This window comes from Perognathus longimembris, chromosome 4 (assembly GCF_023159225.1).
Source record: "Perognathus longimembris pacificus isolate PPM17 chromosome 4, ASM2315922v1, whole genome shotgun sequence".
In the NCBI taxonomy this organism is placed as follows: Eukaryota; Metazoa; Chordata; class Mammalia; order Rodentia; family Heteromyidae; genus Perognathus; species Perognathus longimembris.
The window spans coordinates 48,539,273-48,552,524 of NC_063164.1; the positions used below are offsets into that span (position 1 = coordinate 48,539,273).

The following is a 13,252-nucleotide window of genomic DNA, read 5'->3' on the forward strand; positions in this document are numbered from 1 at the left end:
CTCCCAGGAATAATAAAATAGCAAAACCTTATTTCAGAAGAATCCTCAGAAATTTGAACTTGTAAATAGGCAAGTCTGGGTATGGTTGATATATAAATTTTTTAAATAAGTTTGTTTCTAGCTGGGTGCTAGTAGCTCATGCCTGTAATACTAGTTACTCAGGAGGCTGAGATTTGAGGATCGTGATTCAAAACCAGCCTGGACAAGAAAGTCTGAAACTCTTATCTCCAATGAACTACTCAAAAAAAGGCCAGAAGTGGTGCTGTGGTTCAAGTGGTAGAGGGCTAGCCTTGAGCACAAAGAGGCTCAGGCCCTGAATTCAAGCCCCAGGACCAGATTAAAAAAAAGTTTGTTTCAGGTGCCCTTTTTATTTTTTAACATCTAAATAATTAATTTGAATAGGCTTTATATGTATGCTTAAAGTAGATTTTATGAAAGTTTGTCTTATCATCTTATATATTTCTGAACACATAAAGTCAGGTGTGTGTGTGTGTGTGTGTATGCCTTGCCATCTTACATATTTCTGAAAGCATGAAGTCAGGTGTGTGTGTATGTATGTATATGTATATGTATATGTATATGTATATGTATATGTATATGTATGTGTATGTGTATGTGTATGTGTATGTGTATATGTGTGTTGGTACTAGGGCTTGAACTCAGGGACTGAGCTGTCCTTTTTGTTCAAGGCTGTGCTCAACCACTTGAGCCATAGCTCTACTTCTGGCTTTTTTGATGGTTGAATTTTTTTTTTTGCCAGTCCTGGGGCTTGAACTCAGGGCCTGAGCACTATCCCTAGCTTCTTTTTGCTCAAGGCTAGCACTCTACCACTTGAGCCACAGCGCCACTTCTGGCTTTTTCTGTGTATGTGGTGCTGAGAAATGGAACCCAGGGCTTCATGTATACGAGATGAGCACTTTACCACTAGGCCATATTCACATCCCCTTGATGGTTAATTGGAGTAAAGGATTTGATGGACCTGGGCTGGCTTTGAGCTGCAATCCTCAGATCTCAGCTTTCTGAGAAGCTAGGATTACAAGTGTGAGCCACTGGTGCCCTGGTCCTATGTTTACATTTTAAGGAATTGAAATAACTACAAAAGAATCATGAAGCCAAGCACGGGTTTGCTCAAGCCCTGTAGTCCTAGCTACTCAGGAGGCTGAGATCTGAGGATCTTGGTTTAAAGCTAGCCCAGGCAGGAAAGTCCATGACACTCTTATCTCCAGTTAATCACAGAAAAAACTGAAAGTAGTGCTCTGGCTCAAGTGATAGAGCCAAAGGAGCTCAGAGACAGTGCCCAGACAGAGTTCAAGCCCTAGGACCTGAAAAATAAATCAGAAATTTAAAGTGGAATATATCACCTTTGCAGAATTTCCTCATAAAGCTACCCGCACTATCACTGTATCTCATCTGAGTACACTGGATACTGTATATACTGGTATTAGAACTAGGGAAGTGAAAGGGAATGACAAAATCGAGAGACAAAGGATAAAAAGACAAACGACTCCAAAAGCAATACTTGCAAAACCATTTGGTGTAAACCAACTGAACAACTCATGGGGGGATAGGAAAAGGGGGAGGGGGAGGGGTGAATGAGGGAGGAGGTAACAAACAGTACAAGAAATGTACCCAAGGCCTAACATATGAAACTGTAACCTCTCTGTACATCACTTTGACAATAAATAAGAAAAAAAAAGAGTTCAGCCTGAAAAAAAATGCTAGGTGGCTTGTTTATGAAGCAAAGAAAGCCTTTAACCAGTGATGAGTTAAATTGTATGTATGTATATATGTATGTATGTATGTATGTATGTATTATGTATGTATTCATTTATTGCCAGTTGTGGGGCTTGAACTCCGGGCCTGAGCACTGTCCTTGAGCTTCTGTGCTCAAGGTTATTGTTCTACCATTTGAGCCACAGTGCTACTTCTGGCTTTTTTTTAATTGCTTAATTGGAGGTAAGAGTCTCGCAGACTTTCCTTCCCTGAGCTGGCTTTGAATTGTGATCCTCAGATGTCAGCCTCTTGAGTAGCTAGGACTTAAACTGTATGTGATTTCAGCTCTAGAAAAGGTATTCTGAGGAAACAAACTTGTTTAACATGAATAGTCTTTCAGTGAGAATATTTGCTTGGAGAATTTAGGAGTAATGTGAATAATAAGGCAAATAATTTCAAGTGGTCTTTCTTGGTTCTTGATGAATTGACAAGTTATTGATACTGTTCACTTATAATTTGTCAACTCTGAGACTGAAATGGCTGAAGAATTAGCTTTTGCAAAATTATTTATGGAACAGCTTCTGCTGAGAATATTTTGAAAGTTGAGAGACACTTGAATTCAGTTCACCCTGAGCAGAATCTGCTAAGATATGTTGTAACAATTGGTGGTAAAAATATGTGTGAAGGAGAAAAAGGTTTAGCTAAACTAAGTTTATGAAACTGTAAGAGTTATTTACTGTTTATTCATCCTATTACTTAATAGCAGGTTACTGTGCAGAGCTTTTTGAGTCTATCAACATCATTGAATTAATGGTCCATTTGCCGTCATAGACTTTACCATTGCTAGTTTCAACCTTCATTAGAAGTAGAAGCTGAACATCTTGCTTGCGTTATTACATAGAGGTTTGATAGAATAGCGGTGGTAAAGTTTTATTGTGATAGTTTAAACCTAGAACCAGATTTCTGTTTTGTTTTTTAAATTGTCTCACAATGTAGGCCTTGAACTCTTGGTCTTCCCACCATCATCTCCTGAGTGCTGTGATTCCAGGTGTGCTTCACCATGCTGTCAGTCCAGATTACTGAATGAATAGAACCACTTTCAAACATTGTGCTTTTGAAAATTAATTTTTGCTGCCTAGATTTGGGAATTAGCTTTTTGTTGATAATGGCTCTTAATGAATTTAGCCAAATATTTATTTCAAGTAAAAACAGTACATATACGCAAACCCTCTACTGTGGCAAAGCCATGTAGGAAAAGAGACTAATATAATGACAAAAAACAATTTTAAGGGCTGGGGATATGGCCTAGTGGCAAAAGTGCTTGCCTCATATACATGAGGCCCTAGGTTCGATTCCCCAGCACCACATATACAGAAAATGGCCAGAAGTGGCGCTGTGGCTCAAGTGGCAGAGTGCTAGCCTTGAGCAAGAAGAAGCCAGGGACAGTGCTCAGGCCCTGAGTCCAAGCCCCAGGACTGGCCAAAAAAAAACAGAAAGAAAAAAAAACAAAAAAAAATTTTAAAAAGTGCTAGAAAAGTTCAAAAGTACAATTTCTGTTCTCATGCTAATTTGTGGTGTTAAGCTCAACCTATAGTTCCACTGGCATTTATTCAGATATCAGTGTATTTACTTGTGTAATTGAGGAGCTCCTACTTATATTCTGTTGGAAGTGGATTAAGTTGCGATATAATGACATGCTAAATGGCAAACAGAAGAATTGAATCTACTTTTATAAATGTGTTCTCAAACATGAGTATGCTCAATTAAAGTAATGTGTTTATGGATTGATACCAATATTCGCAGTACCTATCTTTAGGAACTTTTTGGTGACTTAAGGGTTGAGAAACTTTTCTTGTGGTTATATATTTTGACATGTTTTCAAGTATTTTAACATCTGACTTAGTTATGACAAGTTTTGTTTTCTAGATGAAGCATTGGATGATTTAAAATCACGGAAGAAGAAAATAGTAAGTTAACTTTTATTTAAAATTATTACCTCAGTTAAAATTAATTATATAAGCTAACAAGTAATTTGTAAGTTTTAAATCACTTTTGAATATATTGTTATGACTCTTGTTATGTTTTTAATCTCTTACTGTAATTTATAACTTATATATGTGTATATATGTGTGTTTGGGCATATGTATGAAAACAGCAATATGTAAAATGTGATACTCTCTGAAATTTGAGGTGCCAACTAGGTGTGTGGACCACATCTCATGGATAAGTGGAGTGGTTGATGTACAAGAGAAAGCAGGACAAAAGGAAAAGAAAATACCTGATGAAATATTTTAAGTGATGGAGCAGCTAAATGTTCATAGTATCACATGTCTAGAATACAGAGGTTTGTAGAGTTTTGTGATTAGTGAAAATCTCTTAATAGAGTAACAGCGCAGACTTGAAAATGTTTGTAACTAGGCAAGCCACACTATTCACTACTACTTTAATAGCCCTTGAAGGAATCATGAAAAGATTCTCTTTTTCTTTAGTGGTGGTGGGGCTTGAGTTCCCTGAGCTTTTTTGCCCAGGGCTAGTACTGTACTACTTTGAGCCACAGCTCCACCAGGGTTGGAGTTGAGAGTCTCCTGGGGACTATTCTGCCCAGGCTGGCTTCAAACCATGATTTTCAGATCTCAGCTTCCTGAGTAGCTAGGATTATAGGTGTGAGCCACCATTTCCCAGCTAAAGACTCTCTTGAGTGTGATAGCATTCAGTTCAGGGTCAAGTCTCTTTTATCCACACTGATCAAAATACCTATTTAAAACATTCACTTAAAATATTATATGATAATTGTGTGAATTAAGGTATTGTGAGAAACTTTGTTAAAAAAAGGCAAATGAAAAGGACAGTGGACATATACCTTTTAGGGTTTTTATAAATGATCTTACTTAAGACAAATAAAACATGATACACAAATGAATACTCACTGAATAATCTATTATGCATTGCCATAATTTGTTGAAGTAGCACTTTGATTTTGAGTTCTGTGTATTTCCTAAAGGTCATACTTGTATCTAATTTTTTCAAGCTTAGCAACAGCCTTAATTTAGAGCTGTGCTGTCCACATCGGTAGTCAGTAGCCCTATGTGTAAATTTAAGTAATTTACATTATTTAAAATGAGTTAAAACTATAAATTTACTTCTTCAGTGACACTAAAAAACATATTTATATTAATCACAATCAGCCTAGTGGCTTCTATTCCAATAGAAGCTATTTTTTTTTTTTTTTTTTTGGCCAGTCCTGGGCCTTGGACTCAGGGCCTGAGCACTGTCCCTGGCTTCTTCCTGCTCAAGGCTAGCACTCTGCCACTTGAGCCACAGCGCCGCTTCTGGCCGTTTTCTGTATATGTGGTGCTGGGGAATCGAACCTAGGGCCTCGTGTATCCGAGGCAGGCACTCTTGCCACTAGGCTATATCCCCAGCCCCCAATAGAAGCTATTTTTGATCATTGCATAAATTTATATTCCACAATTTGGGTCTGGAAATCATCAAACACCAAATTGTTAGAGATCAGAGAATTAATTGAATTTTACATGGAATATGTAGATTGTTGCTTGGGGCTATAGTCCATGGTATCTTCTCTATGTTTCCATCCCTAATACTTTCCCCCAACTCTAAATTGAAATTACAAACATTTCTTTGAGATCAGAATATTCGGTTTTCTATACTTGAAAGTTTACTGTAATTTTGAAATAATCAGGATAATTTTTAGTTTTACTTAATTGAAGTTTGTAAATCTTCCAAGCACTTAACTTTTAAAATGTTGAATTGAGTGTTTAACGAGGAAACTATTAAGTTCTATTGTAGCAGCATGTTTTTAACTGTTTTAGCTTAATAAATGTGCCCTGGGTTGTGTTTTAAAATAATGTCCATTAGATTGAGTATGACATTTAATGAACAGGAAGCGTTGAGGTTATTGGTAGTCATTGAGAAGGAAAAGGTCTTTTTAGGTATTTCTCATACCATAACTGTCTTGTACTGAAGTTCAACTTTTCAGTTGTTTTGCCATAACTGCTAAAATGATACTTTACTAAAGATTACTTTTACAGTTAAACTCATGTCTTAAGCTATAAAGTGACTTGAGTACATTGTAAACAGAGTGCTATAATTATGAAGTATTTTAATTACAGTCTCTAGTGTGAGCATAAAAGTTTTACTTAATTTTGTGTTCGGAATTTTCCTGAAGTTGTTTGAATGTAAGTAAAAAGAGGGAAGAGGAGGGAACTAGCATTCAAAGTCATTTGAACAAATTCTATGGCTGTTCTCCCAGTTACATGTTTTCACTGCATTTGCAGCAAGCTAATTGCTTCTGCTAATAAATAATCTAAAATCGATGCTGACAGCAGTTAATTGGCACAGAGATTTTATTCTGTAAAGCTCTTGGCTAACGACCTTCTTTAAATTAATAGCATTAAGTGCTATGAGGAAATAAATCTCAGAAATTGCCTGTCATTTGCTTGTCATGTCTAATAACTTCCAATAATGATGGCTGATAGATTTTTGCACATTCCATTATTGAAGTTGGTGCATGTAATTATTCTCCTCATTATATGTAAACAATTAGCAATATTTAGTATTTCCTTGCAGTAAAGCTGTTAAATACAAGTAACATATTAGAGGTTAGAAGCCATATTAAAACCTGAATTTTAATTATCTGATTGTAGGGAGTCCTACTAATATATGTTCTAAATAAAATAAGAGGAGAGCTAAGCCTTTGTATTTTTAAACATTAATACTTTAATGCTTTTTGAATAGGACTTATAAATAAGTTTGTGTTTTAAAAAGTAACAATTTGTGGAAATTTCATTTAGCTTGAAGAAGTCATGGAAAAAGAGACTTACAAAACAGCTAAATTAATTCTTGAAAGGTTTGATCCAGACTCGAAGAAAGCAAAGGTAAGCCTGGTATGACTATTGTTTGTAATTATAGCTTACACTTTGTAGTACACCATTATAATTTAAACATTATTGTAATTGACAGGAGTTTGAGCCGCCATCTGCTGGAACAGCTGTAACTGCAAGACCCGGACAAGGTAAATAACTTTGTAGAAACTGCTGCTGCTGTTGGAAAGATCCATTTTTACCCAAGTGAGTTCATGAGTGTGTTGGTGGTGTGTACAAATTTAGGTAGAATGCTTCCTTATTAACTTGTACTTGGTCATTTGAGATATGACGTAGGGTCAATGAAATTTTTATTTTATGGGAATATACTGGTAAGTTAGGTTATTTTGTATGTCTATTGATATTAACACATATAACTGGTTTTAGTCTCTTGAAATTTAAATAATTTTACCAATATTTTATAAGTTTTTTTTGCTTAAAGTAGTTTCTTGGATTATTTGCTATGAAACTATATTTTTATGATTTATTTTTGGGAATATAATAGTGATTTCTATGCATCCTCTAAACGCTTTTAAGAAAAGAAATTTAGAAATGAGAAAAAATAATTCAATTACTTCTATGTAGTAATAATATTTGAAGCTTTATTACCATATTATTAATTGTCAATATTGTGTCAAAAACACTATATAAAATTTTAGAAGTCAATTTAACTCGTTACATAAAAAATTTCCAAGACCGGCATGTGAATGTTTTTTCAGTTTGTATTGATTTTCTTTCATCTTGTTGTAATATACAATATATTACTTAAAAATATCAAATTCCATTCTTGAATTCATTAAAATTGTATCCTTGTTTGTAAAGTTACAATGGCATTTAGATTTTGAAATATAAACCTTTTATAAATGTTCACATGATCAAGGATATGAAATAAGCCATAATTTTAGATTTTCTAATTGGCATGGCTGTGTGGGAAGAATTTCATCCTCTCACTTTTCCATAGGAAGGAGTTTGGCTTATAGAAACACTAACTTTCTTTTTAGACTGCTCTCTTAATAAAAATTCACATGAATAAAATAAACTACATATATGTGCTTACAGGGAAATTACTATTTTCATAATCTGTAAATTTTCTATAATTCTTACCTTTTTCTAGCAGGTATTTAAGGAAGTGTTTTGGCCTATAGACCAGGAAGGATGAGCGAAATGAAGATAATTTTCCAAGGGTACCAAGTTTCAGCTATAGATATAAATATAACTTGTAGATAGATATGAATATAACTTGTAGAGATCTAACTGATTAACAATACAGTAGACTGTGGACTCTTTTTTAAAAAATTAATTGTAGAGCTTGAACTCAGGGCCTGAAAGCTGTCTCTGAGCTACTTTTGCTCAAGGCTAGTGTTCTTGATGCATAGCTCTGCTTCTTCTTTTTTTATTTTTTGACTTTCATTTTGTTATTGTTAAAGTGATGTGTAAAGTGATGTGTACAGTTTCATATGTAAGGCAGTGAGTACATTTCTTTTTTTTTTTTTTGGCCAGTCCTGGGCCTTGGACTCAGGGCCTGAGCACTGTCCCTGGCTTCCTTTTTGCTCAAGGCTAGCACTCTACCACTTGAGCCACAGCGCCACTTCTGGCCATTTTCTGTATATGTGGTGCTGGGGAATCGAACCCAGGGCCTCATGTATACGAGGCAAGCTCTCTTGCCACTAGGCCATATCCCCAGCCCGTGAGTACATTTCTTATCCAACTTGGTACGTTCTCCCTCATTTTTCCCTATGCCTCATCCCTCCCCATTTTCCTCTCCCCCCACATGAGTTGTACAGTTGGTTTATACCAAATAGTTTTGTAAATATTGCTGTTGCATTGGTTTGTCTTTTTATCCTTTGTCTCTCGACAAAGGTATTCCCTTTCCTTTCCCTAGGTTCAATACACATATATACAATAGCCAGAGTACTAAAATCTGTTACAGTGATATCAGGGCTAAAACCACAGGAAAGAAAGACAAAAGAAAAAGGGCATAATTTCACATGGTATGTTGAAAATAACAACAATGGCATACCATTTGCTTCCATAACTTGGAGTTCATTTTGCTTAGCATCATCTTATGTGTTCATATGTATGAATTTTACAGTGATACTTTGAATAAAAATAACCTAATGAATATGTTTTTAAAAATGTTATCTTGCAGAAAACTGTTGCTGTCACTTAAAAAATGCACTAAAAAGAGAAAAGTTAGTGATTCTTTTACCAATGTTTTCAAATATTACAACTTAGTGTTTAGGTATCATGATTGATCTTAAGAATCTAGACTTACTGTCCTTAGCAGCCCAAATTAATTTTTTTCTTCTGATTTTATGCCATTAATATAGAAAAACTATTGTTAATTTCTGCTTTGGATTCTTTTGTGACTAATATTAGTCATAAAAATAGCTACTGAGTATTTAATGTACAGGAACACTAGTAAATAAAGAGATGAATGTAAAATGCTTCTTGACCTTAAGATGTTTTTGAAAATATACTGATTTTTTGTTTAAAAAAATTTCTTCTGAACTGGGTACCAGTGACTCACAAGTATCCTAGTTATTTGAGAGGTTTGAGATCTGAAGATACCAGTTCAAAGCCAGCCCTAGTCAACAAATCTGAGAAAACATCTCCATTTAACCATGAAAAAGCCTGAACTGGAGGCATGGGTCAAGTGATATAGCACTAGCCATGAGCAAAATAATGGCGTGAGAATTTGATACACACACACACACACACATACACACACACAATTTCTTGTGGGTATATTGTTCTAGGATAACTTATTCTTCCAAGAGTATAGTAATTCATTCCTGTTTTGAAATTTTCATAACTTAAAAAAATTCTGAATTCTACCCCAATTTTATTCTATTTTGGGGAATGATAAATTAGTTTGGTTTAACCTTGTTTCTTTTCATTTTTGTAGGTGAGTTAGTCATTATTACTTTTTTTTTTCCAGTCCTTGGGCTAGGGACTCAGGGTCTGAGCATTGTCCCAGGCTTCTTTTTGCTCAAGAGCTAGGCTATTTAATTTTTAGCAATTTAGAGGTTGTTGGTGAGAAGAATAGCTTTAGTAGAGGAATAAGGGCAAAAAGCTGGACTAGAAATGGGGGGGAGTAAAAAAGTATAAGACAATGAGAAAAGCGAAGTTTTAGAAAACTGAATAAATGGGTGGCTATAGAGGGAAACATTTTGCATACATATGCAAGCATGGTATGTGAAAGAAATACTAGCATGTTTGTATGTCAGTAGAAATGGCCTAGCAGACAGGAAATAGCTGATGATACAGGAGATAGTGGGGACAATTATTTGAGAGCTGGTCATAAGTAGGCAAGAGCGATGTGATTTAGTTTTCATGTTAAAAAGGTAGCTTTTGTTAGAAGTGTGCCTGTTTTAGTAACAAGGCCGACTGAGAACATGGTCTACCTCCTGATTAGCTGGAAATACAAGACACTGTGCCTAGACTGTGCCTAGACTGTTTGTGTTTTTAATATTCATCTGTAGGGGTACACTCAGGCATGGATAGTTGGTTTCAGACAGGGTTGACATTTCAACTAGTGAGACTGGGAAATGAAGTTACTATATAAGGGAGAGATTGTAACAATAGCTTGTGAAATCTGAGATGATCATAAGGGAAATAAGGACCTGAGAGAGGGTTGATACTGTTCATATAGGAGCCTGCAAACTGTAGCCTGCAAATGTGGGCCATGACCGATTCTTTTTCTTTTATGGCTCTTTAGCTTAGAATTGATTTTTATATTTTTAAGCAGTCTTAAAAATAGCAATATACAGTAGAGACCTGGTGTGGTCTACAAGCTTAAAATGTTTCCCATTTGGACCTTCCAAATGAAGTTTGCTGACCCTTTATAATTTTTAATGAATTATAGATTCCATTGTGGTTAGAATAATTGACAAAGCAAACAAGCTTTGAAAATGGGATGCTGAAACTTGGGAGTGATCAGTTCTTGTTAATTCCAAGGTTCTAGGACTAGATGATGACCATAGGAGTAAGTAAAGTGGGGATAACGGTCAGATTACTGGAAAATGCCATCTCATAGCTAAAAATGAATCCCATGACACTACTCTATATAATTTTTTTCAAAGGACATCACCAATTTATTATTTTACCTATACACACAACCTGTACTTTTACTAAGGAAATTAACAGAAGTCAGTTGTATCCTGACACATCTAAGTCTAGTCAGTTAATGTTGTAGAAAAGCTTAATAGTTTTTGTGAATGGATTACAACTTCTTATATAAAAGTAGGCTTTTAGAGTTTACTAAATTGTTTTCCAGTGGTATATAAGGTAAATTAAAAATTAAAAAATGATAGAAGTCATGTCTTTTCTGCTCTTCATAGTGAGTACAAGATTTCTTTATATTTTGCTGTTTTATTGATATATGTGTGAAATACGAAAGTCTGGGATTACCTTGTAAAATGAAAGTGACAAATGTGCATTATTACTCTTTTTTAAAATCATGTAACAAACTGTTCATTCCCAAACTTAGTGGTTGCCTGCCCCCAGTCCTGAGCTTGAATGCAGGCCTGAGTACTACCACTGAGGTATTTTTTGTTGTTTTTGTTTTTGCTTGAGATTAGTGCTGAACCACTAGAGATAAGAGTCTCAAAGACTTTCCTGCCCAAGGCTGGCTTTTGAACCATGATCCTCAGAACTCAGCAGCTTGAGTATCTGTGACTACAAGTGTAGACCACCAGCTCCTGGCCTCAAACTTGATGTTTTAATTTACTCATCATTTTATAGTTTGGTCGTAGTTGGGGGGAGGTAACTCATCTTGGCTATTTTGTGGGACTGTAGTTTGTTCTAGTGGCTGATTCCTCTCAACATAGCCCTTTCTGTGGAGCCCTTGGGCTTCTCCACCTGGTGGCTAGGTTCTCAGACCAAGCATCCTGAGAGACTTTAATCTTGCAAATTCATATATATATATATATATATATGTATATATATATATATTTTTTTTTTTGTCAAGCAATTACAAAACAGATTCAAGGAAAGAGAATAGACTTACTCTACTCCCAGTATGTTGGGCACCAAACCAAAGTTTATTTTAAAATTACCACTTAAGGTAGATAACAAATATTACCACGATGACAATGACATTCCCATTCATTTCTAAATTTTAATCTTAAATGCCACTATTGCCACAAATCCTTTTTCCGTCTTCACTGAGTTTAGTTAATTCCCCTCCTTTGAACTCTCCATAATATTTTATTGGCTTTCTATGACATGCACTTTGTTTTAGATTTGCTAGTGTGTTTGTCTTGTCCTTGCTTGCCACCTCTGTTTACACCTCTGAAACTTATGCAGTGGTGCTTATATAGTATTTTAGCCATAGAGTGGTTGCTTAATGTATTGAGTTGAAGAAAGAGGAAACAATCTTATTTTTTTTAGAACTCTTGATTTTTATTTAAAATTTCAAAAATAATCATTTACTAAATGAGACTTGGTGAATGACAAGGTGCAGGTTGTTTAAAGTTGAGAGAGAGAGAAGACAGATTACACCAAAAGTAAATCATAAGTTCCAAAACAATGAATGTTAGGATAACTGCAGGTTTGAGATGTAGAATAACAACAACAAAAAGGTAAACTCAGCTGAGTTTACCTCATGAGGATTACAGACATGAGTGGCTCATGTCTGTAATCCTAGCTGAGGATGAGATTTGAGGATTGTGGTTCAAAGCCACCCTGAGCAGAAAAGTCCATGAGACTTATCTCCAGTTAACCATCAGAAAACTAGAAGCAGAGTTGTTGCTCAAAGTGGTAGAATGTGAGCCTTCAAGCAAAATGATCCTAGGGATAGAGATGAGGCCTTGAGTTCAAGCCCCATGACTGCCAGGAAAAATAAAAAAAAGGTAAGCTCAGTGTAAGGTTGGTAAGTGGTGTATATTAGCAAATTTCTGTCTTGAAGATAGATTTTTAATATGGTCTGAAGTTACGCTGAGATTCTCAATGTAGCAGGCAACATAAACTCAGTCTTCATTCTGTCTGCACGGTTAATATCCGTTGTATGTAACATAACATTTTTAGGCTCTGGGGAAGGGATCGTAGACTTCTGTGGGAAGCCATTATTCTGTGTATCATACCATGTAAATTGGGTAATAGGCATTTGGACATTTAAAATTGAAATGTAGTAGGAAAACAGATTCATTTTATAGCCCTTTATTAAGCTCAGACTCTTTGCTAGTTACCTTGCCACATTCTGAGATTATGTTCAGTTTCTGCCTATTAACTCGTGGTGAAAGGGGTATACATATCTAAATGAACAATTTGGTATGCTAAAGACTACAATTAGGTAGAAGGTGGGCATGACTCACAATAATTTTCTATGAGAAGAGAGTTGGAAAAGTACCCTTTAGGTAAAGAGATCACTCCTTGGACAATGACAGGAAGACAAACTTGATTACAAAGAGTATCTTAGCCTTGAAGAAGGGAAGGTAGCATTCATGTGAAGGAGGGATAAAATTATGAAAGGCTTTGTATAGAAAATTATAGAGTAGGACTTTATCTTATGTGTAACATAGTAAACAACTAGAAACTTTGAATATTTGATTAAGAACACTTTTATGTGGTAACATGGAAAATGGATAGAATAGAGTCAAGTACAGGCCCTGAGTTCAATCCCCATTACTGACTCTCCCCCTCCTCCTTCCAAAATA

At 35.4% G+C, this 13,252-nt stretch overlaps 1 protein-coding gene across 3 annotated transcripts in view; it reads left to right on the forward strand.

The window, feature by feature from the left end:
- Lnpk (lunapark, ER junction formation factor) overlaps window positions 1-13,252 on the forward strand; it is a 57,446-nt gene that overhangs the window by 25,428 nt on the left and 18,766 nt on the right. For all 3 annotated transcript variants that reach the window (XM_048345208.1, XM_048345209.1, XM_048345207.1), the window contains 3 exons: window positions 3,640-3,680; window positions 6,525-6,608; window positions 6,694-6,745. In XM_048345208.1, coding sequence (XP_048201165.1) covers window positions 3,640-3,680; window positions 6,525-6,608; window positions 6,694-6,745 — 177 coding nt within the window. The remainder of the gene's footprint in view (window positions 1-3,639; window positions 3,681-6,524; window positions 6,609-6,693; window positions 6,746-13,252) is intronic.